We start from the raw sequence: 24,373 nt of genomic DNA on the forward strand, positions 1-24,373 counted from the left end.
TTAATTTCTATGACTCATGTAATACTACATTTGTCCCACAGGGGGCGTGCATGGACATATTTTGGGTTACCTCATAGGACCAAGTTATGGTAGCATTGTATTTCAGAAATATACATGAGGACCGCATGCTGTGGTATATGGAGGCGGGCAGGTGCAGAATTAAATCACCAGAAATTCCGCCAGATTGGGGGCCGTAGCCTCAGTTGATCACCAAGTAGAGGCAGAATGATCACCGATGGACTAACTACTATCTGTATGATACAGTACATATCCAGTCCTTCGACCTCAGGTCCCGTTCTATAGGCGAAGACTATCCTCACTGCTATTTACTAGGCTGACTTGGGGTCAATAGATTAGAACTAGGTCTTGTAGGGACACTAGTGTGGTGTGTGTTAGGCTTGACTCACACATCCATGTGTCATGGTAGAGCACAGAGCTAGACGCTTGGTCTGGCCACGAACTCAAGAGCTTCGTAGACAAATAGGAAGCTGCAGACTTTGGGTTCGGAGATCCGGGGTCACTCCACGTATCACGGTCTGTGCTCGGACTGTGAAACACGAATGTGTGAATCTAGCTTTAAAGATGGATGGTATCTACGATGGGATCTACTATGGAACCATCCCTACAGATGGGTAAGATGACCATTGGAAAGACAGGACGTTTGGATGACGTGGTCATGAATCGGCGGCTTGGGTTGCTTTACCTGGGGACAGGTTTCTTCAGATTTGCTGCGGCAAAGCTTTACGCAAACAAAGACAGTTCATTAGACAGAAGAAAGGTCTGATTTGTAGATGACAGTATGGAGAGCAGATGTGAATCACAGGAGCACATAAGGGCCGGTGTAAGGAGCATGGTCTACCGAGTTCCAATCGGGGGCATAACTATCAGTGCGGGGGTTTCCCATTGCACCCGGACACTGGAGCCAAAGAATTTTATAAATCCTGGACACCTAATTTAGGGATCCTCTAAGCATAAATATTCTTGATATAGCATATGATGGGTGGTTTAAAACATCTGAGGATCGCTGGTGGCATCTACAACCAACAACTGTCAGATAAACCTCCTCTACAGATTGGTGGCCAGTATCCTTGCTATGTAAGGGTAGCCATCCCAAAATCTGCTAAATTTAATGATTTTGGATGTGTAGTCTCCTGACAACAGATCTCAGGGAAAGGAAGAAGGATCGAGCATGTTGGATTAAAACATGCACAATTCTTCTCCCCTCACTATGTTCCATCTACCTACTGAACAGCATGCATGCTTAGCTGAGCCGAGCATACATATTAATGGTGAAGATAGTGAAGAATAGCCTTTTATCAATCAAGCATTCGGCCAACAATCTTCCTAAAGGGGTATTCCAGGCTACCCAAGTTATTATCGGACCTCTTAAGTGATAGTTCTTAGGTTGTTGGGGCCCCACTAATCATCAGAAATAGGAGGTGTGTACAGCTTTCTTCCTTGGTCACAAGAAGGCAACCAACAAGAATTGGAACTATGCCTGGACTCTACAATGAGTTTTTAAAGGGAGTTTATCAGCACAAAATGACCGTCTAAACCAAGCACAGGCGATCGATGCACCATAGTCGAGGCCGAGTAGTTAACTGCACCTTTCCACCCATCAAGTGATTAAAACAGACTTAATCCCTCTAAGATCTATGTAGAAACAGGAGGTCAATTTTCCCTGTATAACTCATGAGTCACTGCCAAAGTCCCTGAGAGGGGGAGGAAGGAGCAGCTGGGTCAGGAGTTGAAAAGGGAAAAGAGAAGAATTTGCTGGGTAGAAAGGCAAAACGAGCAATTGTAAGTACACAGTGCTGTATAATATGGGAGGAGGAGGAGGATGAGGATGGAGGAGGAGGAAGGAGGAAGAGGAGGAAGGAGGAAGAGTAGGAAGCGGAAGAGGAGGAGGAAGAGGAGGAGGAGAAGAAGGAGCAAAAGGAGGAGAAGAAGGAGCAAAAGGAGGAGAAGAAGAAGAAGAAGGGGAGGAGCAAAAGGAGGAGGCAGAAAAGGAAGAGGAAAAGGAAGGAGGAAGAGGAAAAGGTAGGCGGAAGAGGAAAAGGTAGGAGGAAGAGGAAAAGGTAGGAGGAAGAGGAAAAGGTAGGAGGAAGAGGAAAAGGAAGGAGGAAGAGGAAAAGGTAGGCGGAAGAGGAAAAGGTAGGAGGAAGAGGAAAAGGTAGGAGGAAGAGGAAAAGGTAGGAGGAAGAGGAAAAGGTAGGAGGAAGAGGAAAAGGTAGGAGGAAGAGGAAAAGGTAGGAGGAAAAGGAGGAGGAAAAGGAGGAGGAAAAGGAGGAGGAAAAGGAGGAGGAAAAGGAGGAGGAAAAGGAGGAGGAAAAGGAGGAGGAAAAGGAGGAGAAGGGGGTCTTCTTTAACTTTAATAGCTTTCTGTTATTAGGAATATGTCCTTAATAAGTGGGAGCAGTAGTAACGGCACAGCAAGAAAGCAACATGAAATCCTAATGGGTGCAAGGCTCTATGGTATTATCTTTAGGTTAGGGCAATTTAGAGATGTGGTTGGAATCCATGTAGATGCCGCAGGTGGTCTCAGACATTTCTCCCTATAGGGAAACAGTGGGGTCACACATCTGCTGCAATTGCATTATGAAAATTTTGCATGGAAATGCAAGTAATAATCTTGCACGCACATTGTTTCCAACTTCTTCCACCAATCCTATTGATCAACACCGGAATCAGTCCCCAGCTTGAAATGGATGATAAAGAGCAACGCAAGCAATGAAGAGAAAATAAATGAGGTTTATTGCCTCATTAATATTTAAAATAATGAAGATAATACATTATATATTGGGCAGCATACAGGATACTGTAAAGTAGCTGAAGAAGAACGCCATAATGGCACGTAAAGAGTAATACATTTTGGTAGAGTTTTTTTTCAGAATCTGTAGGTCCTTAAATGCCTGGTAGATTGGTGGGGGGTCCAGGTATTGAAACCCCCACTGATTGCCCAAAAGTGTGCAGCTCCGGAGGCAGAATTGGACGGCTTTTGCCTGAGATCGCACATAACAGACTATGGATTTAATAGAAAGTCTATAATAAAAGGTTTCCAATAGAAAGTTCAGTCTAGGTCTAAAAAAATATCTAAAATTTTTACTCTGTGCATGTTCAGGCAGGAACTGTGCACTTCTGAATGGTCTGTTGAGAGTAGTCGATGGGGGTCTCAGTACCTCGTCCCCCACCAATCTCCAGGGAAGTTAAATTGGTCAGATTTTAATTCTCCGAGTATTTCTTTTTTTTCTCTTTTTAAATTCACCAAATGGTTCCAGAAATATGGGCCTTTTTTATATAATGATCATTTTTATGGTTTTTTACCAAGGCGGGGTGGCTCACAGGATTCTCTGAAGGCATGTTTTTAGGCTGCTCTGCATAATAAAAAAAATTACGGTACATTAAAAAAAGGCCCATATCTCTGGAACTATATGGAAGATTAAAAAAATATATAGAAAAAAGGAATACTCAGAGGAGCAGCAGGAAAAAGAAAATAAGAGCAAAAAAAAAAAAATGTCCACTTTTGATCTGGTGACAGGTCTACTTTAAGGGCCTACAAAATCGTAAGGAAAATAAAACAACGTAGTGAAGTTCAGTTACACTTTAGATACAGCTACAAGTCCAATCTTAAAAAAATTCTTACCGTCCAAAATCGGATGAAATATTGTAGAACAGTGGCGGCAATGAACAGGCAGTACAGTAAGGAGTACAATAAAAACAGCATGAAGAACTTGTAATTGGAAAATCCCACACAATTATTCACCCTACAATGAAGACATTACACACGTTACCGTACATAGAAAGCATCAAAATAGAAAAATGCATCAATAACGAGACCCCACAAGCCACACGTACCAGGGGCAGTGATGATCCATCTTGAGAACACATCTGATGGAAACAGAAATGGGAAACTATATTTATATAGTCGCTGTATTACAACCGCAGCTTATTATAGAGCATCACCACTCGAAAGAATAGTTAGCATCAAAGTATTAATTAAAGAAAAAAAAAAAAAGTATTTTCTCATAGATTATATTGTAATTAAAGAGGACAAGTCAGATAATGTGTTTGTATATCGCATGAAATATCTACTTTTTTACTTTTCTTATAACGCTGCTGCACCGTTGCCCTGTAATTCCTCCTGATACATTGATCACTGCATGTTACCAGTTGGGGATGTAAAAATGTCAGCACCAATTGGGAAATTTGAAAACTCATCCCTAAGGGTGCTTTCACACTGCTCTCAGGCACCCATTCAGTGGCTCAGTCGGGGCTTACATCCGACCCACCACCCCCTGCAAAATGGGATTCGGGCATAATGCGCCAACGGGACCATAGACTATTAGAGGGAACGTGCACATATGCCTACTTGAGGTGGACACACAGACACAGTCTACAACCCAAAAATGATGCACATCAGAGTACACGTTTGCTCTGCTGGCACCATTATAGTCTACGACCCCGTCGGGGTGATTAAACGGGTGGGTTAGAGATGTGTCCAGCTCAAGTTAAAAACAATTTGTTTATTTAAACTCTTTAAAATGACAAATCCATGAAGGGAAAAGGTGGATAGAAGGACAATGCCAATGTATTGTCCATCTATCCACCTTTCCCCTTCATGGATTTGTCACTTTCAAGATTTTCAATAAATGAACGGTTTTTAACTTGAGGTGGAGAGCCTTATTTTCCTTGGATTATTCTACGTCTGGTCAGGATGAATATCTGTGGTCCTTCATCTTGAACCGCAACAGGTGAGCTGGCATCTCCCTCAAACTATCACCACTGAACGGGTGCCTGGACACAATGTGAAAGCAGCCTAACGAGTAACATCCAGCTATCAAATAGTTTATACGGAGGAATAACAGAGGAACGGCACGCTACAGAGTTCTAAGAAAAGATGCTCCAGAATCATTTTACACGAGTTATTTACTACATCAGACATGTTGGAAGAGCTGAAAAGGAAGAAACGCCATTTGTAACTTATTTCCCTTTTAAATGGGTCATTTCCATTTTAATTATGCATCGGCCATCCACAGGATAATTCATAGAAAATTTGTGGGCATTCTAAGCTCATGGAAGAACAAAAATGTACGGTAACATTTTTTTGTAAACATGTCAGAATATGACCATAGATGGAACTCCTCTTAAAAGGGCTTTTCTTGTTATCTACAGTAAAGCAGAGCTCCCCGACCTCCTAGCCTACGGCGTACTTGGCGGCAGTGTGCAGTTGAAGATTGACAGCTTAGACAGCGGCACTGCTGTAGTGCTTGTCCGAATGGTGTGCGTTCCAATCCTGCAATCAGAGACAGCTTTGCTTCTGCAACATCGGCGGAACGCAACGACTCAGATCCAGATATCTGAAAGACTTGCAAAAAAAACGTCCACTGCTCTTAGTCTATCAAAGGTGGTCGGTAACCAAGCCAACAAGCAGTAATCTATAAAATAAAAAATCCCTTTGTCCTCGAGAATGAAGATTTTTAATTTGAGGCAAATTGCAAAAGTTTCTTGTTATTACAAGTACTTGGCAATTTTACCCATTTATGATGAGAAAATCTATTAACAACCATTGATATGGGTCGATTAAGGAACTGCGGGATCTTCCCCTTCTCCAATCTCTCTGTCTAATGGATTATGTTTCCTCCACTGTAAACGATAAAAAAACCCACCAAGCCTCAGGGACCCTGGATATGAAGGCGGCTGAGTGCTTTTATACTGGTCACGGACCTCTACGCTGACTTCTAACATCCCTCCTATTTCACAAAAAGGACCATTGTTCCGGATACTCTGCGTTCTGAGTTATTTATACGGCTCTACAGCAGCTGCACTGTTCATTACGTATTCTGCATCCATTAGGAGACTGCAAATATAGAGATAAGTAATGACTAATATAAGGCCTCCTAACCACATGTGGTCCTGGTTCCATCTTCTCGCGATTGCATGGCTTTCCTCCAGGTTCTCCGCTTTCCGGTCAAACACCAAAAACCTACGGATGCCCAATTTACAGATGTGGAATCTACACGGTGAACCTTATTGGGAACTAATGTAAGTTATGTATTATATAGAGGATCCAGAGACTCACACGTCACAGGCTGAGCAATGGTGGCATCGGTCGGGTTTTATCAGTTGACATCTTTCACAATACCGGATGGCTAGATTCATTAAAAAAATAAATAAATAATTAGTTTCCGACAAGCGATCAATACGACAGATTGATTAGCTCTAAAGTTTCCATTTATAAAATAAGAGTCATACACATTTACCAATTCCAACTCTTTCAATGACAAAGATAATAAAACTGAATGAAATATGAAAAAGATATCTAGCTGATGCAAGCGTCCACGCATGCCTGGCATGGCACCAATATGATGAGTACTACCATTAAAGGGAACCCGACAGCAGGACTGACACCGTGAGTAGTGAATCGAAAGCCTCTGGCAAGTTGGCAAAAATCCACCGTGCAGATCACGGGATTCAAGAGTTCAGGGATGAGAATGGAAAGACGGCTCAGTTTCATGAAGTGAGTATCAATTTATCCTGGAAACTTGTCCCACACAGTGGGAATGCCTGTCATCCACTTTTAAAGATAAATGCAGTCCTGAAATTAAATTATGGGTGTCGATCCAGCTGTCAGGTTCCATTTAAGAAAATTTCCAATCAAAACCTAAAGAGTTATGGTATCTAATCAGAAACAACATCTTTCACTTTGCAGCTTAATGAAGTACATGGACGGCTGAAGCCTGCCAGAGGTTGGGATTCCAGTTCCACCTCTGAAAGTCCATACGCCCTAAAGGAGTAGAATCGCTGTGTGCTCCATTATTAGGCAAGTGAGTATTGTGATCACACAATCATTATTATGCAGATTTCAAACTCCGGGCTGTATAAACTTGCAGCACTATTGAAGTTGCCAAGATATTACATGATCACAGAATCCTCAAAAGTTTTGTTGCAAATAGTCAATATGGTCCCCAAAAATGTGTTTAGAAAAAAATAAGCATATTAACTGCCAAAGATTTGAGAAGAATCAAACGTGATGTGACCAGGAAGACATTATCCTCCAGTGCTGTTATATTCCAGAACTGCAGCCTCCCTGGAGGCCCAGAAGTACAAGGTGTTCAGTGCTTAGGGACATGGCCAAGGTGAGGAGGCAGAGCCCAACCACCACTGAGCGAGGCCCAGAAGTACAAGGTGTTCAGTGCTTAGGGACATGGCCAAGGTGAGGAGGCAGAGCCCAACCACCACGGAGCGAGACACAGAAGTACAAGGTGTTCAGTGTTCAAAGACATGGCCGAAGTACGGAAGGCTGAAAACCGACCACCACTGAACACGACACAGAAGTACAATGTGTCCAATGCTCAAGAGACATGTCTGAGGTAAATAAGGTTGAAACCGACCACCACTGAACATGACACAGAAGTACATGGTGTTCAGTGCTGAGATATGACTGAGGTAAGGAAGGTTGAAACCAGACCACCACTGAGCGAGACACGGAAGTACAAGGTGCCCAATGCTCAGAGACATGTCTAAGGTAAGGGAGGCTGAAACCTGACCACCACTGAACACGACACAGAAGTACAAGGTGTCCAATGCTCAGAGACTTGTCTGAGGTAAGGAAGGTTGAAACCGACCACTACTGAACATGACACAGAAGTACAAGGTGTTCAGTGCTGAGATATGTCTAAGGTAAGGAAGGTTGAAAACAGACCACCACTGAGCAAGACACAGAAATACAAGGTGTCCAATGCTCAGAGACATGTCTGAGGTAAGGAAGGCCACCAGTGAACAAGACACAGAAGAACAAGGTGTTCAGGGCTCAGACACAGCCAAGGTGAGGAGGCTGTACTAAACCATCACTGAGCAAGACACAGAAGTTGAAACATCAAGACTGGGCCAAGAAATGTTTGAAGTAGTGATGAACGAATGTGTACTCGGGTTTTCCGAGCATGCTCGGGCGGTCTCCGAGTATTTTGGCGTGCTCGGAAATTATGTTTGAGTCGCCGCAGCTGCATGATTTGCGGCTGTTAGACCGCCTGAATACATGTAGGGAATGCCTGTTTGTTAGGGAATCCCCACATGTATTCAGGCTGTCTACCAACCGCAAATCATGCAGCTGCGGTGACTCAAACAATCTCCGAGCACGCCAAAATACTCAGAAAACCAGAGTACCGAGTACACTTGCTCATCACTAGTTTGAAGATATAATTTTCAAAGGTTTTCTGGATTGATGAAATGAGAGTGACTCTTGATGGACCAGATGGATGGATTTGCGGCTTGATCAGAAATAGGCACAGGCCTCAACTTCCATTCAAACACCAGCAAGGCAGAGGCGGGGTACTGCTATGGGCTGGTATTATTAAAGATGAGCTAGTTGGACTTTTTGGGGCTGAGAATGGACTCAAAATCAACTCCAAAAGCTACTGACAGTGTTTTGAAGACACTTTCTTCAAGCAGTGCCAAGAAAAGTTTGTGTCTTTCAAGAAACCCATGATTTTTATGCAGCACAATGCTCCATAGTAGCATCAAATTCTCCGTTGCTGTCACTGATATTTTTATGTAAATGTACAAAATGCATTTTTTCCATTGAGTTGTGAGGTTATTATTCTCTCTAAGAGATGAAAACAATTTACGCTTTTCATTTAGTTGTCCAGTAAGTCTACACACATAGATATTCTCTTTAGAAAGACAAAACCTCACTTATACCTACTTAAATATTCAGATTTCCGGTTTATTAATCTTTGGGATTAACAACAGCGCTGTAATATTTCACTAAAAAACAAAAACTAAATTGCCCAATAATTGTGCACACAATGTAGGCCGATGGTCTTCATGAGAGAACCTGTGTTGTCATTTCGGCAGCAGTTCCACTACGATTCTCAGAACCAACTGAATGTACAGAAAGTATCAAAAAAAGAATGCAGACCAGGGTCATAGCTAACAGAGGAATCGCGGCATACCAAACTTTAGCAGTGTTTCTTTTTACGATTTGCAACTTTTGCACTATAAAATATTCAAAATATTTCAAGACCTCCAACGGAGATATTTTTGTTCACCGTTTTTATGCAGAATGAGCAGATAATAACAATCCTGGCATTTATTACTTTTTTTTTTATAGTATTCACTATGCAGAATAAACAACTCATAAAACTAAATGTTAGAGTTTGGGTTATTATGGATGGATGCTGCAAAACTAATTAGGTGTATTATTTTTGTATAAAGCATTTTGAAGGTTTTATTTCTTTTTACTAGAATTATTATTTTTTGCCGTTTGTTATTTTGATCCTGTTATGGGCTCATGCGATCCACGCTGCAATATTCCGGCCTCACAAGGGGGTTATTTAATCCCTGTTTTTGGGTAGAGGCTGATTGTCTGCCATGTGTATTTGCCAGAGGGTCCCTTGTTACGTCCCTTGCTGCCATAGAGCCCACGACGGCATGGAGACTTTGCTGGTGGGATAACGGGAACTTCCTCCTTCTGTTAACCCCCTTAGATGCTACAGTCACTATTGACAACATCTAAGGGGTTAAATGGCTAGGATTAGTGCTGACTACTGCAACTAGAACCTTTTTAGGCTGCCGCAGGTACAGTATATCACAAAAGTGAGTACACCCCTCACATTTTTCCTAAATATCTTATTCTATCTTTTCATGGGACAACACTGAAGATCTGACAGTTTGATACAAAGTAGTCAGCGTACAGTTTGTATAATCGTGTAAATTTGGGGTGCCCTCTATAAAACTCAGCACATAGCCATTAATGTCTAAGCTGCGGGCAACAAAAGTGAGTACACCCCTAAGTGAAAATGGCCAGAAACAAGTGTTTAATATCTCTGCGGCGCCCCAAGTGGCGAAATGAAGCAATGCACAGTTTCCATTCAAATTAATGGACCGTTTATGCAATGCCAGGATATGTTGGGTCCTCCAAAGCAAGACACACTGCTCGTACCCAATATCCCCTATGGTAATCATATGAGGGTCCGGAGTGTAAAAACTCTTCGATCACCTAGTAGGAAATTTGAAAGTTTATTTTTTATTTTTTTAATAAAATCCATGCAACCCTTGTAAAAACCCTCACTCTTTACATCTTTACATTAGGAACACATACTGAACCATTGAGGTCAATAGCAATTGTAACTGGAATAACCTTTGGCATATCAGGCCAGTAGGAACGAAACATCAATATATATGGCTTCCTCCTTCTGATCCTATTCAATTGGTATGTTAGCTTGTTGAAATACCAGAGCCTGGGAGAGAAGCTGCGGCTGGTAAGAAGCCCGGCCGTGACCGGCACGATCAATTCCAATGATGACGTGAAGTTGGATGACCGGCAATGAAATCAGTGTCTGCACGACCAGGATGGGTGAAGTGATACGTACAAGCATTAATGGAAGAGGAGGCCATTCAGGATTTATCCACGGCATTCCTCTTTAGAAGAGAAGGGATAGGGGGTGGAAATTAGTTACGACGTGAGATGATGAATTTGGTGAGGCCGAGCACCAATGTGGGGGGCATTGTGCCAGACTTGTTACATACCATTCCATACAGAGCAAATGTAAACTATAACAATGGAGCTGATCCGCAATACCACACCCAGTCTGCAGACCGGTGGGGCACTGCTTACTGAATAATAACCCCCTTAATCACAGGGCATTCATTTTCCTTGTAGAGACTTTCATCATATTCCAGGCTATTTTTGGATAACCTGTAATCTGCTGGACAGAGCACAAATGGGTCTGATGGATAGACCGAGCAATAGGTGAAACCTACAACAACTCCGCTCGGAGATGTGCACACCACATCTTTATTCTGGCATTGGAGTCACTGAGGTTTCTTGGGTTTCACCGTTGCTTCTTCAGGAGGCTCTGCGCCCGGTGTCTTTTCCCCGTGCTTTCAACTGTAAAGAGTGGGCAGCTCCCAAATGAAGCCACCGGAAGAACAATCAATTACGGTTTCCAAATCCAGATGTGTTAAAAGAATGTTGTTTTTACATTGATCTACATGAAGATCATTTTTGTGGCGCTTTTTCAGGTTGATGCCTAGTGGAATCCGCCTGAAAAAGACATTGTGTGCGACATACCCTTACAGCCTTTCACTCACTAAAAGAAAGCTTCTTAGAATAGTCAGATATTAAGGTGTTGTAGCATATACATTTGTGCAGAATACTGGGCTTAAGACTCGCTAATCTTAAAGGGATTGTCCAGCCTTAGAGTACAAGTCTGCAGTCACTCTATGTAACTGCAGACTTGTGAATATTCACTGTGAGTATCCTCTGGTGCCAGCGCTAGGAGTGGTGGGTGCACGACTGCAAGCATGCGACTTGCGTTGTCACATGCCGACTAGACGTGTCAAATGTATTGCGCAAGGCTGGACACCTCTAGTCGGAATGTGGCCGGAAGAATGCAAACTCGCATCCTTGTGGTCACATGACTGCCCGCTTCCAACGCTGGAGAATATTCACAATGCATACACAATATCGCTCGCTCTCTGGTACCACCTATTGGAGGTAGCTGCCCTGAGAGGCTGATGATCACACAAGGCGATAGGTGCATGCGTCTGAGGTGCGTCTGCTGAGATTTGCCATCTAAAATGTCTCTAAGCAGAAGCACCTAAGATGAAGGGTACATGAGCGCTGATCGTCATCTGGGCCCCTGCTTTACTCAATATCTCACCCTCTAATGAGCTTTGGAACACAACTGGAAATTTTTATCAAGTCAAACACCCATCTACAGGCGGTTATTTGGGGTGCAGTACAAAGCAGGGTATGGCTGGCTGGCCGAGATGCCCTAGGGGGGCATCTTACTTGCAATCCCACATGGAAAATGACTATACAGAGTATTCTAGAATTGTCATTCTGATTAACGGTAAGGTAGGACTGGCTAGAGGAGGACACCCTCACCCCTGTTTTGTGAGTGAGGGCACTTAGGCCAACTGTGTCTGGGTTCACAGACATCACAGAGGCGCTCATCACCTCCACTCAGCAGCTGTGACACTAGAACACTGGACACTTTGTTCTGCGATCATTTGATGTAATGACATAATCTCCATTCTCGTCACATCTACAGCTGGGATGCCCTGTGGGGTGTTTCATGGCACTGCACAGACACGAACGCTGATAAACATCATTGTGATGGCTGTCACTAAGGTGCTGTACAAGAAATTTACATTATAAAAGGTGAAACTGTGTGCCGGCAAGGTTATATCTCACCAGACAAGTTAAAGAATATGGGCACGTTTAACAAAGAAATTTTTTTTACTTAATAAAACTGCTGTAAGTTTCAGTCTACAAACTTAATTTACTTTCTAGCCCTCTAATATGCATATTGTAACCTGATCCAAGTTTCAGATTTTTCTGTTGTTGGAGTGTCCCTACCAGTGATATAGGCTGGATGTGAACGATGTGTATCCAGGGTGCTGCTGTCTTCACTAGCTCATATCAGCACAGCTTCTATCCTGCACTCAATTTTTCTTCATGTGCTTTTCTCCTTTTCTGAAAACTGCTTTCTTTCTGTGCCGTTCTTGAGGCTGTACATGTTTCAAGAACGGCAGTGCTGTTTTTCCAAAAATGCGGTGTGTACAACTACTCCAACGGTGTTTTCTTGACAGTCTGTACAGGCTTTGGACTAATTTCCTACATTATAGGTTGCATGCCTTACAATTTGCTGCTTCATGTTTTACCCAGAAACTCAACTGATATATTGCGCTACCCCAAGAAGAGGCACAAACGTTTTTGACTCCAGTAGGATTTTGCAAACCTTTATTGCAGGGAGCACTGGCTGTTTCATAGGTTTTTTAATCAGAACATGTGCAGGAACTTACAGGAGAACGTGGAAAGACGGCCGTGGTCCGTTTCGTGAGACTGCACTTCTACGGACCCGTAGAAGTGCAGTCGCACGAAACGGCCGTCGTCCGTCTTTCCACGTTCTCCTGTAAGTTCCTGCACATGTTCTGATTAAAAGGCATATGACTTTCAAGGACCGGTGAGTGCATTGTCTTTTTTCTCTTCGCTGGATTTTACATGTTCTTATACCAGTGCACCCGGTGTCCGTGTGACAGTCCTGACTTAGCAGCGGCACATAGCAGTGTGTTTTTGGAGGCTCATAAGGTACATGTGGGAGCAGTACCGTGTTTTTTTTTCTCTTGTTTTTTGTGTTTCATAGGTTTACTGACACTAGTTAGCAGGCTCTGCAAGGAGAAATGGCAGGCTACAGACATGTGACAAAAGCCTCCTACCCGGCCAACTAGAACCCTATTCTGTGCTGACAAAGAGCCATTACCTTATAACAACCTTCTACAGATGGTTGCCTTTCCTTTGAAGACGACTCTGGTTTGCCTACACATGAAAACATGTAGCTAGGCTAGGTGGGAGGATTGTGTGTTATATAATAGTAAAGCTACTTCCACTAGGTGGTGCTAAACAGCTGGATCTCTACCTCCTGGAGGAGAGCTAATTTGCATATTGAAGTTAAAAAAAAAATGCATTTGTAGATAGTGGGGGTCCTGTGTGACATTAAGACAGGAATTATGTTCGATGGCCATCAACAATGCAGTCTGATCATGTTGAGAAACAAAAATGAAGTTGTTCTTAAAAGAGAACCTGTCAGCACGAATGTGCAATGTAATAAGGTGGCTGTAATGGCGCCGTAACACTGATTACATTGATGCCTTTAGAGAAGAACCACAAAGTGGATTTTTTTGACCAATCAGAAATTGTACTAATTAGATTTCGGTGCACAGGGGCCGGATTGTGCCCATGTTCTTCTCCTCCCTGTATGTGATCCCTGGCCCCTCCGCCTGCCTCCGGTCTGTGATTGACAGGACGTTGCTGGGATTTCAGTCAGAAGAGGCCGGTCATTCACTGACCGGAGGCAGCCAGAGGAGGAGAAGACCCCCTGTACAGTCTGGCCCCTGTGCACTGACATCTAATTAGCAGAAAACTTCAAATTCTGATTAAAGTAGAACCATAAAGTTGATTTCTCCACCAAAGGTATCAATGTAATCAGCATTCCAGCGCCATTACAGCCATGACTTTACATTATAGAATCGTGCTGACAGGTTCTCTTTGAGGATCTCCTCCACTTGTTCACTGTCAATAAAAGACTGCAAAATTCTTTTGAGTAACTTGCATTTAGCAATTTAAAGGGCTTGTCCAGGATGAGAAATTAGGTCTTGCTTTTCTGTGTTCCCCAACGCAATAAATACATTCGGAATTGCAATTTATTTCCATTATTTTCTCATCCAAAATAACCTGTTAAGTATAATTCCTCGTAAGTGAATGTCCTGCCGTTACGTTTCTTTACTGTAAATATAAGTATAGTTATAGACCAAGGCTACAAAACCTGCGGAAGAAAAAAAAAATGACATTTTTGTGTGGCCATAACAGATCTGGACACTCTGAGCGGTGTGTGGCTCTTCACATGTAGTTTCCATGTTGGAAACAAGCGGAGTGGTGCGCAGCTGAAGAGCAGACACGGGCGAGGACCAATGATGTACTGTGGTTCATTGCATCCCCTAAGCCCCAATCCAGAGAGAAGACTAGGAGTTATACAGGGGGCCATGCATGTGCGCAGCCCCCTCTGAAATACTAGGCTGTCAATTAGGGATAATAGGAACCCCATTCTCCTGATTACTTCCAGTCCTGGAAGCTGAACCTGGACCTAATCAGACTTTCATCACATGCAGAGCTCGATACGATACCCCAAGGCTGCGTTCACACCTTGAAGATCCGTTTCAGCCATGTTACATTTTTCTTCAAAGTTTTCAAAAATCTAGGCTCCTCCACTGTGAGGCAGTTGCTATGCAGATGGCTTGATGGATGGAGTCTCCGAGAAATAAAGGTAGCTGTAACCATTATTCCAGTCAGAGCTCCAGTGTGAGCGCCTCAGAGTCACCAGCCAGTAAACGTGAGTGGATTATTTTTCTCCCTTCCAGAGGGCTGAATACAGATAGACTGACCAGAAGAAACCTTTAGGATGGCCTGAGGACTAGGACCCTTGAGGCAGATGGAATTCCGTGGTCTGCACAGCACCCTTAGCCTACCAGAATACTGCGCTGTGGACACAGGAGGAGAACGGGCCTGGAGGGTGGTCCGCCATAATGGAGATGGGAAAATCAGGAATCCAACAACATAATGAAAGACAGAGGAAGCCGGAATATAGGGGATCTACTCGGGAACGTCACCTCAGTGGGATAGAAGACGACCATAGAGTCAGCTTGGATAACAGGATAGGCCCTGTTTACACTTGCTGTTTATCACGCCTCATATGTACAGTTTCCTGCATCTGTTGCTAACGGCTCATCTGAGGAACTTTGTCATCTGCACACGTTATGTTGTACCATCTATGACTGTGATCCTTTATGGTTGTGTTACAAGTAAAAGTTTCAATTGTTATAAAGTTAATCTGCCTCTTGACTCTCCTATCTGTTTCCTCACCAACACCATGGGGAAACGCCACCACTACCACCACACAATGAGAGGGAACAGTAAAAGCAGTATTAACCCCACGCACACCCATAGCAGTGTGCCCATTTTTTTCACTGTGCACCAGAGCCAGGCACACATCTGGTTTATCCGTGGCACAATTTCAAGATACCTGAAGATGCCTCCATCTGTACAAACAAGATGGGAATGTCCAGCCATCATACCGTTCAGGAAGGAGACAGGTTCTGTGTCCCAGAGATGAACGTGCTTTGGTCGAACATGTGCATATCAACCGAAGGACAAAAGCAATAGACCTTATGAAGATGATGGCGGAAGCTGGTAAGATTGTGTCAATATCCACAGTGAATACTGTATCAACATGGGCTGAAAGGCCAGTCTGCCAGGAAGAAGCCATTACTCCAAAAGAAACATAAAAAAGCCAGATTAATGTTTGCAAATGCACACAGGAACAAAGACCTTAATTTTTGGAAACATGTCCTGTGGTCTGATGAAACTAAAATTTAACTTTATGGGCATAATGACCATCTTTATGTTTGTAGGAAAAAGGGAGAAGCTTAAGGACACCATCCCAACTGTTAAACACGGGGGTGGCAGCATATAATTTGATGCAGGAGGGACTGGTGCACTTCACAAAATAGATGGCATCACGAGAAAAGAAGATTATATGGCAATACTGAAGCAACATGTCAAGACATCAGCCAGGAAGTTAAAGCTTGGGATGAAATGGGTCTTCCAAATGGACAATGACCCGAAGCATACTGCCAAAATGGTAACAAAGTGGCTTAAGGCTAAAGTCAATGTTTTGAAGCGGCCATCACAAAGCCCTGATCTCAATCCTATTGAATATGTATTGGCAAAGCTGAGCCGAGCTGATTTATTTGGTTTTGCTATAGTTTCTTGTACTCTGTACAAACAGGGACAAGGCTCCCCCTTTTTGAGTTGGGCATTTCATCTACATAGCTTCACAGGTGTCTGAACAGTCGGGCCCCTGTGTCGGCTGACACTAGGTGAAGTTTAATTTTAAAAATCGGACTGTCCCGACTGGGTACGCCTTGTCGGGGTGGGATGGCGCTTACGCTTTTTTGATCAAAATATTGATAACTAAGTACCCTATGTTATTTACATGTACTATTACTTGTCACTTATTACAGCGTATTTGCTCATTTTGTTTTTTTTGTTCCTCGGGTTTTGTCTGTAGTGCGTGAATGTGCTCATCATTATTCGGCAAATGAGTCAGCACTCCGATACTCTCAGATATTAGTAAGCGAAATTAACGTTTAGCTCAGGGTTCTATTAAAAACCCCACAACACTTGCTTTAAAAGGTTTAGTAATTAGCTCTGCTGCTGTAATATTTCTAGCAATGTACGCCATGACTATGGCTTAAGATTAGCAGCATGCACATGGTCTCCGCCTGATCTCCAACTTTATTCATGGGCCATCAGATGTAAGAACTGTACACAGCAGCCCGCAGAGCTCAATGCCAGGAGCACAGAGAGGCACTGTGTATTCTCATCACATACACAAACACAAGAGGAATGCAAGGCGCCCGGCACCACGGCTGTCAGAGACAGAATCTATCAGGCTTCCCCAGTCTCTGTCTAGTACCGCTCTCCATTCCTTGGAGACATACACAAGTGAGGTAGACAAAGACCGAAGAGTGACATGGATAACTAACAGTAATGGGAATTTTTTTTTTTTTTTTGAATAAAAAGTAAAAAAAAAAAGTTTGAGGTTGCCCCTAATTTAAATGTACACCACAGCAGATTCAGTGACGCCGAGGCACAATGCTGTCAAGAAGCAGAGATGTGGCCATGTATGAGATGGACCGATTTTACCTTTGAAATCGTAAAAGAAAAAAAAAATTGCCTGAAACAAAAAAGTTCATTTTCAAACCTCCAGATTTATGTGCAATCTGCTCCAAGTTCTAGATTTTTTTATGTGAGCGCCTTCTTCCCAGGACTGTGCTGCTGCTGCCTGAACAGCTTCATTCCTGCACCGATTTTCCTTCTACAGATTGTGGTTTTCATTTCTTCCTTGTGAAGACAAAAGTTAATGAGGAAGATTTTGTGATTTCTGCCTCCGGCAGCAGTTGGGAGAAGTTGTATTCAGAAATGGATACCAGGTAAGGCTCGCATCAGACAAGAGCTCTGTTTCCGTCTATCAGAATGATGCATAAGGAACAGTCCCCAACAAATACTACTGATATAAGACCGCAATATATGCCAAGGTATAAGCTAAAAAAAAAGTACGGCCTATGTATAATAAAGCGAGGCAGATTATGCTTTTCTGTAAAGTAAAATAAATATATGTCGTGAAAAAGGACATTTATCCTTTACCCTTGTTTGCCTGTCATTGAAGATTTTCAAGAGGGATTAATAGTGACCTTTTTCTTTTTGTAAACAGGTATATGACAATACAGACTATAGCGCCTGATACTCCAGTATAATACTGTAGTGTGCAGCCCATATTAGACTATACATGTATATGATGGCTCTGTGGAGGCCCAGCCTCACCTTTCGTAGCCGTCACGGTATATATAGGCAGGTCTTTGGCAGCTCGTTTGAGGATTTCCTGCTGGTATTCCTGCCTCTCCTCCTTCTCGTACAACTCCTTGTCAGACTTGGATAAAAAGAACTGAAGGAAAGACACAAAACAGTATTAGTCCAGCGACCAGCGAAAGCAAACATGGCACTATGTCAGCCGCACAGATTAAGTAATGTCAATACAGATGGAGCAGCACCTGGCACGAGCGGCAAGTGCGTACACGGGAAGTGGTCCGGAGGACAGAAGGCACAGCGCTGCTAGGATCCCGCTCTCTATAAAGGCCTCCACACACATTATAGTCAGCCGAATATTCCTGCCACTCTCAGCAGGACTGGCCGACCATCTAATGTGAGGGGCTTTTACATTTTAAAGTTTGCAGGGGAGATAAGCTGCTAAAAGAAAAAGACTGGCAGGGATTTTCTTACCTCTTCTCAATGAAAATACAGCATACCCAGTCGAGCCGAGCATTTGTAAGAGGTAGAGTCATAGGGAGAACAAGTGCTCGCCCACAGCCATGGGAGACAGAAAGGAGAGAGATACTGGGTCCACAACCATAATAATGCAGGAAGAGAGAGATACTGGGCCCACAGCCATGAGAGACAGAAAGGAGAGAGAGATACTGGGTCCACAACCATAATAATGCAGGAAGAGAGAGATACTGGGCCCACAACCATAATAATGCAGGAAGAGAGAGATACTGGGCCCACAGCCATGAGGGAGCAGGGAGAGATACTGGGCCCACAGCCATGGGAGACAGAAAGGAGAGAGAGATACTGGGTCCACAACCATAATAATGCAGGAAGAGAGAGATACTGGGCCCACAACCATAATAATGCAGGAAGAGAGAGATACTGGGCCCACAACCATAATAATGCAGGAAGAGAGAGATACTGGGCCCACAGCCATGAGGGAGCAGGGAGAGATACTGGGCCCACAGCCATGGGAGACAGAAAGGAGAGAGAGATACTGGGTCCACAACCATAATGCAGGAAGAGAGAGATACTGGGCCCACAGCCATAATAATGCAGGAAGAGAGAGATACTGGGCCCACAGCCATGAGAGACAGAAAGGAGAGAGAGATACTGGGTCCACAACCATAATAATGCAGGAAGAGAGAGATACTGGGTCCACAACCATAATAATGCAGGAAGAGAGAGATACTGGGCCCACAGCCATGAGGGAGCAGGGAGAGATACTGGGCCCACAGCCATGGGAGACAGAAAGGAGAGAGAGATACTGGGTCCACAACCATAATGCAGGAAGAGAGAGATACTGGGCCCACAGCCATAATAATGCAGGAAGAGAGAGATACTGGGCCCACAGCCATGAGAGACAGAAAGGAGAGAGAGATACTGGGTCCACAACCATAATAATGCAGGAAGAGAGAGATACTGGGTCCACAACCATAATAATGCAGGAAGAGAGAGATACTGGGCCCACAGCCATGAGAGACAGAAAGGAGAGAGTGATATTCGGCCCACAGCCATGAGGGAGCGGGGAGAGATACTTGGCCCACAGCCATGAGAGATAGAAAGGAGAGAGTGATATTCGGCCCACAGCCATGAGGGAGCGGGGAGAGATACTGGGCCCACAGCCATGAGAGACAGAGAGAGAGATACTCGGCCTACAGCCATGAAAGACAGAAAGGAGAGTCATGGCTGTGGGCCGGGTATCACTCTCTCCTTTCTGTCTCTCATGGCTGTGGGCCGGGTATCAGAGAGAGAGGAGAGAGAAATACTCGGCCCACAGCCATGAGAGACAGAAAGTAGAGAGAGATACTGGGCCCACACTCATGAGAGAGAAAAAGGAAAGAAAGATACCTGGCCCAGAGCCATTAGAGAGAAAGAGGAAAGAGATATACCCGGCCTGGAGCCATGAGAAAGAGGAGAGAGAGATACTTTGCCCACAGCCATGAGAGACAGAAAGGAGAGAGATACCAGGCCCACAGCCATGAGAGACAGAAAGGAGAGAGTGATACTGGGCCCACAGCCATGAGAGAGAGATACTGGGCCCACAGCCATGAGAGAGTGATACTGGGCCCACAGCCATGAGAGACAGAAAGGAGAGAGATACCAGGCCCACAGCCATGAGAGACAGAAAGGAGAGAGTGATACTGGGCCCACAGCCATGAGAGAGAGATACTGGGCCCACAGCCATGAGAGAGAGATACTGGGCCCACAGCCATGAGAGAGTGATACTGGGCCCACAGCCATGAGAGACAGAAAGGAGAGAGATACCCGGCCCGCAGCCATGAGAGACAAAAAGTAGAGAGTTATACTGGGCCCACAGCCATGAGAGAGAGAGATACTGGGCCCACAGCCATGAGAGACAGAAAGGAGAGTGTGATACCGGGCCCACAGCCATAATAGAGCGGGGAGAGAGAAAGATACTAGGCCCACAGCCACGAGAGACAGAAAGGAGAAAGATACCCGGCCCACAGCCACGAGAGACAGAAAGGAGAAAGATACCCGGCCCACAGCCACGAGAGACAGAAAGGAGAAAGATACCCGGCCCACAGCCATGAGAGACAAAAAGGAGAGAGAGATACTGGGTCCACAACCATAATAATGCAGGAAGAGAGAGATACCCGGCCCGCAGCCATAAGAGAGCATGGAGAGAGAGAGATACCAGGCCCGCAGCCATGAGAGAAGGGGAGTATAGGAGAGCGTAGCTTGGCCCACAGCCACGAGAGAGCATGAGAGGAGAGCAGAGAGAAAGACACTGTAGAAATTATACAGACACAATTTGGTATGACCATTGTTGTATTAAGCTGCAATTAAAGCCGAGTGCCCCTTTTACCACACAGTGAAAACAAATCCCAAGTAAGGCTGCATTCACACACCGGTGTTTCTATCAGGGCCGATTGTTTCTTAGGCTGGTTTCACACTTGCGTTGGGCAGGGCTGCGGAGGGCTGTTAACGTCGGCATGCATCCTGCGTTCCTATCTTTATCATTGGGTACGCAGGCCATACGAATCTATGCGGTTGCCTCTGTATGCGTCGTTTTGGCGCTGCGCCGAGCGCAACAAAACGCAACATGTTGAGTTCGGTGCAGCGTCAAAACGACGCATCCAGAGGCAACCGCATAGATTTGCATGGCCTGCGTACCCAATGAGAAAGATAGCAACGCAGGACGCATGCCGACGTAGGCGGAGCTAAATGGAAGAGGTGCGACAGTGGGCGGGGCTTAACTGAGGAACTACGTAGCCTTGCCCAATGCAAGGGTGAAACTGGCCTTAGGTGTCATCAGTTTTTTTTTTCTTTTTTTCTTCAATGAAGAGTTGTGTTTGTTCCCAAGCCAATTAAATAACTACTTATTTTGATTATGAAACAGATATGAAACATATGAGAGACGTGGAAGCCTTCCAAGTTGCATCCATGCTTAACGGATCCCCGTTGACTTGTACGGTTGAGTCTGGTCTACAAACACTGCTCTGACTCTTACGGATCTTAATACTTGGATCAGTGATTTTCACAGACGTGTGACTACACCCCTTCTCCTCTACGGGTCGAGAGCTATCGGATAGAGATTGTGTGTATCGGCAGCCTTACAATGGATTTATTTTTCTATTTCATTTCAAAGAACTTTTCTCCTATATTTACTATATTTAATATTGGAAGACAAATATGACGGGAAAAAAAAGACAGGACTTTACCTCTTTGGATGGATTAGCGGGACAGGAAAATATTGTCTTCCAGTATGACCACACAAACATTATAAAAAATAGATGAAAAAACACCAGGTAGATAACTGAAAAAGCAAAAACAAATATAGTCAGAAAGCATAGTACAAGTGTATGATGTAAATGTTCTTTTTCAGGCACGGACAACCCTTAGCTTGATAGAATAGATGGATATGTTTTGATCTCGGTATACAAAAGGCAATTCTCATAACTCTCGTTGCCTAAAGTTGTGATATTTAAAGGGAATGGTTCATCAAACAATGACTTGGTGTATAGATCAAATTTTTATCTTAAATTTAATTTTTTTTTTTTGCTTTTAATGTTTAATTTTTTAGATCCCGATCTGTATTAGAAAATTTATAAATCTGGCAATTTTCACACTGGGGGATATTCTAGATTCCTAGTTTCTGTCGTCTCAGAAAATCCATGTACATTAGCAGCAATGGAAGGATTCAGAGCCGATCTTTTGTATTGAAACATCTAATTAGGTCATTGTGAAGAAAAGAGGAAGACAAGGATCTATGATATCACCTACTGTGAAAGATGGATCTTGTGTTATCAGCTGTGTATAGAGGTGTTATCTGTTATTGCAACCCTGCCTCTGATGATAATGAGACTCCTGAAAACTTTTTTATTATACAGATTGTGGTATGAAAAAAACCCCATACATTACTATATTATTTAAAAATACATTTAACACAAAAAAGTGAATAACAAAATATTTTTTGATTATACATTCCCTTTAAAAGGAACACATTTGCCTTAATCAGTACTGCTCCTTAATAGAAAGCCCGACACAATGAAAAAATAGCGAGATCTGCAGATAAGTTATAGATCAGCAGTAGCTGAACAGATTTGATATATAATTATGAGAAAAAATTCAGTCGTTTATCTCTGCGCATCCTGAGCTTAGGAGTCCAGTGGGCGGTCCTATTCACTGACTGACAGCCGTTAGTGTAGAAGTATGACCGACCACTAGACTTAAGCTTAAAATTAGCAAAAAGGTCTATATCATAGGAATAGTAGTTATACTCAATATTCTGCAGTTATGCTGCAGTCCTTGGGCCCCTGCTCTTCTCCATTTACACCTTTGGCCTGGGACAGCTCATAGAATCTCATGGCTTTCAGTATCACCTCTATGCTGATGACACACAGATCTACATCTCTGGACCAGATATCACCTCCCTACTAACCAGAATCCCTCAATGTCTGTCCACTATTTCATCCTTCTTCTCCACTAGATTTCTCAAACTTAACGTGGACAAAACAGAATTCATCATCTTTCCCCATCTCACGCGACCCCCCCCAACTAACCTATCCATTACTGTAAACGGCTGCCCACTCTTCCCAGTCCCACAAGCTCGCTGCCTCGGGGTAATCCTTGACGCTGATCTCTCCTTCAAACCACATATCCAAGCCCTTTCCACTTCCTGACGACTTCAACTCAAAAATATTTCACAAATCCGTTCATTCCTCAACCAAGAATCTGCAAAAACCCTAGTCCATGCACTCATCATCTCTCGCCTTGACTACTGCAACCACCTGCTCTGTGGCCTCCCCTCTAACACTCTCACATCCCTCCAATCTATTCTAAACTCTGCTGCCCGACTAATCCACCTGTCCCCCCGCTATTCCCCGACCTCTCCCCTCTGTCAATCCCTTCACTGGCTCCCCATTGCCCAGAGACTCCACTACAAAAGCCTAACCATGACGTATAAAGCCATCCACAACCTGTCTCCTCCATACATCTGCGACCTCGTCTCCTGGTACTTACCTACCCGCAACCTCCGATCCTCACAAGATCTCCTTCTCTACTCCCCTCTTATCTCCTCTTCTCACAATCGCATACAAGATTTCTCTCGTGTATCACCCCTACTCTGGAACCCTCTACCACAACACATCAGACTCTCACCTACCATCGAAACCTTCAAAAAGAACCTGAAGACCCACCTCTTCCGACAAGCCTACAACCTGCAGTAACCACCGATCGAGCAAACCACTGCATAACCAGCTCTACCCTCACCTACTGTATTCTCACCCATCCCTTGTAGATTGTGAGCCTTCGCGGGCAGGGTCCTCTCTCCTCCTGTACCAGTTATGGCTTGTATTGTTTAAGATTATTGTACTTGTTTTTATTATGTATACCCCTCCTCACATGTAAAGCATCATGGAATAAATGGCGCTATAACAATAAATAATAATAATAATAATAATAATAATAATAATAATAATATTCTCCCCAGGAAAATATATAATTAGTCTGTTGAGCTCTGTGGTAGATACTTTGGGATAGTAATCTTCAAGCAGCGACAAAGGAGCATTAAACCTAGAAAGTATTAATAAAAGCAACACATGAGATAATTTTGCCCCCATTGTGTTTCAGTCTGCAGGATTTTCTACATGTTCCTGGAGTCTTGTAGAAATTCTTCAGCGAACATAGTGGATAATTTCCAGCTTAATGGTTCTATTTTTAAGGTTCAGGACTCGGACTCTAGCCAGTTAGGAAAAGGGGAGATTAATGGGATTGTCCGGTGAAAATTAGATATAGAGAAAAAAACTTCTTGACAGTGAGGGTGATTAATGAGTGGAACAGGCTGCCATGAAACGTGGCGAGTTCTCCTTCAATGGAAGTCGTCAATCAGAGGCTGGACAGACGTCTGTCTGAGATGGTTTACTAATCCTGCATTGAGCAGAGGGTTGGACCAATGACCCT

General features: G+C 43.8%; 1 protein-coding gene across 2 annotated transcripts in view; it reads right to left on the minus strand.

Moving 5' to 3' along the window:
• Positions 1-24,373, minus strand: part of ZDHHC20 (zinc finger DHHC-type palmitoyltransferase 20) — a 72,853-nt gene that overhangs the window by 16,787 nt on the left and 31,693 nt on the right. For both annotated transcript variants that reach the window (XM_069759110.1, XM_069759111.1), the window contains exons 3-7: positions 21,634-21,728; positions 17,948-18,068; positions 6,080-6,149; positions 3,856-3,888; positions 3,644-3,764 (exon numbers count right to left, since the gene is read on the minus strand). In XM_069759110.1, the coding sequence (XP_069615211.1) occupies positions 3,644-3,764; positions 3,856-3,888; positions 6,080-6,149; positions 17,948-18,068; positions 21,634-21,728 (440 nt within the window). The remainder of the gene's footprint in view (positions 1-3,643; positions 3,765-3,855; positions 3,889-6,079; positions 6,150-17,947; positions 18,069-21,633; positions 21,729-24,373) is intronic.

Source organism: Ranitomeya imitator, chromosome 3, assembly GCF_032444005.1.
Source record: "Ranitomeya imitator isolate aRanImi1 chromosome 3, aRanImi1.pri, whole genome shotgun sequence".
Lineage (NCBI taxonomy): Eukaryota > Metazoa > Chordata > Amphibia > Anura > Dendrobatidae > Ranitomeya > Ranitomeya imitator.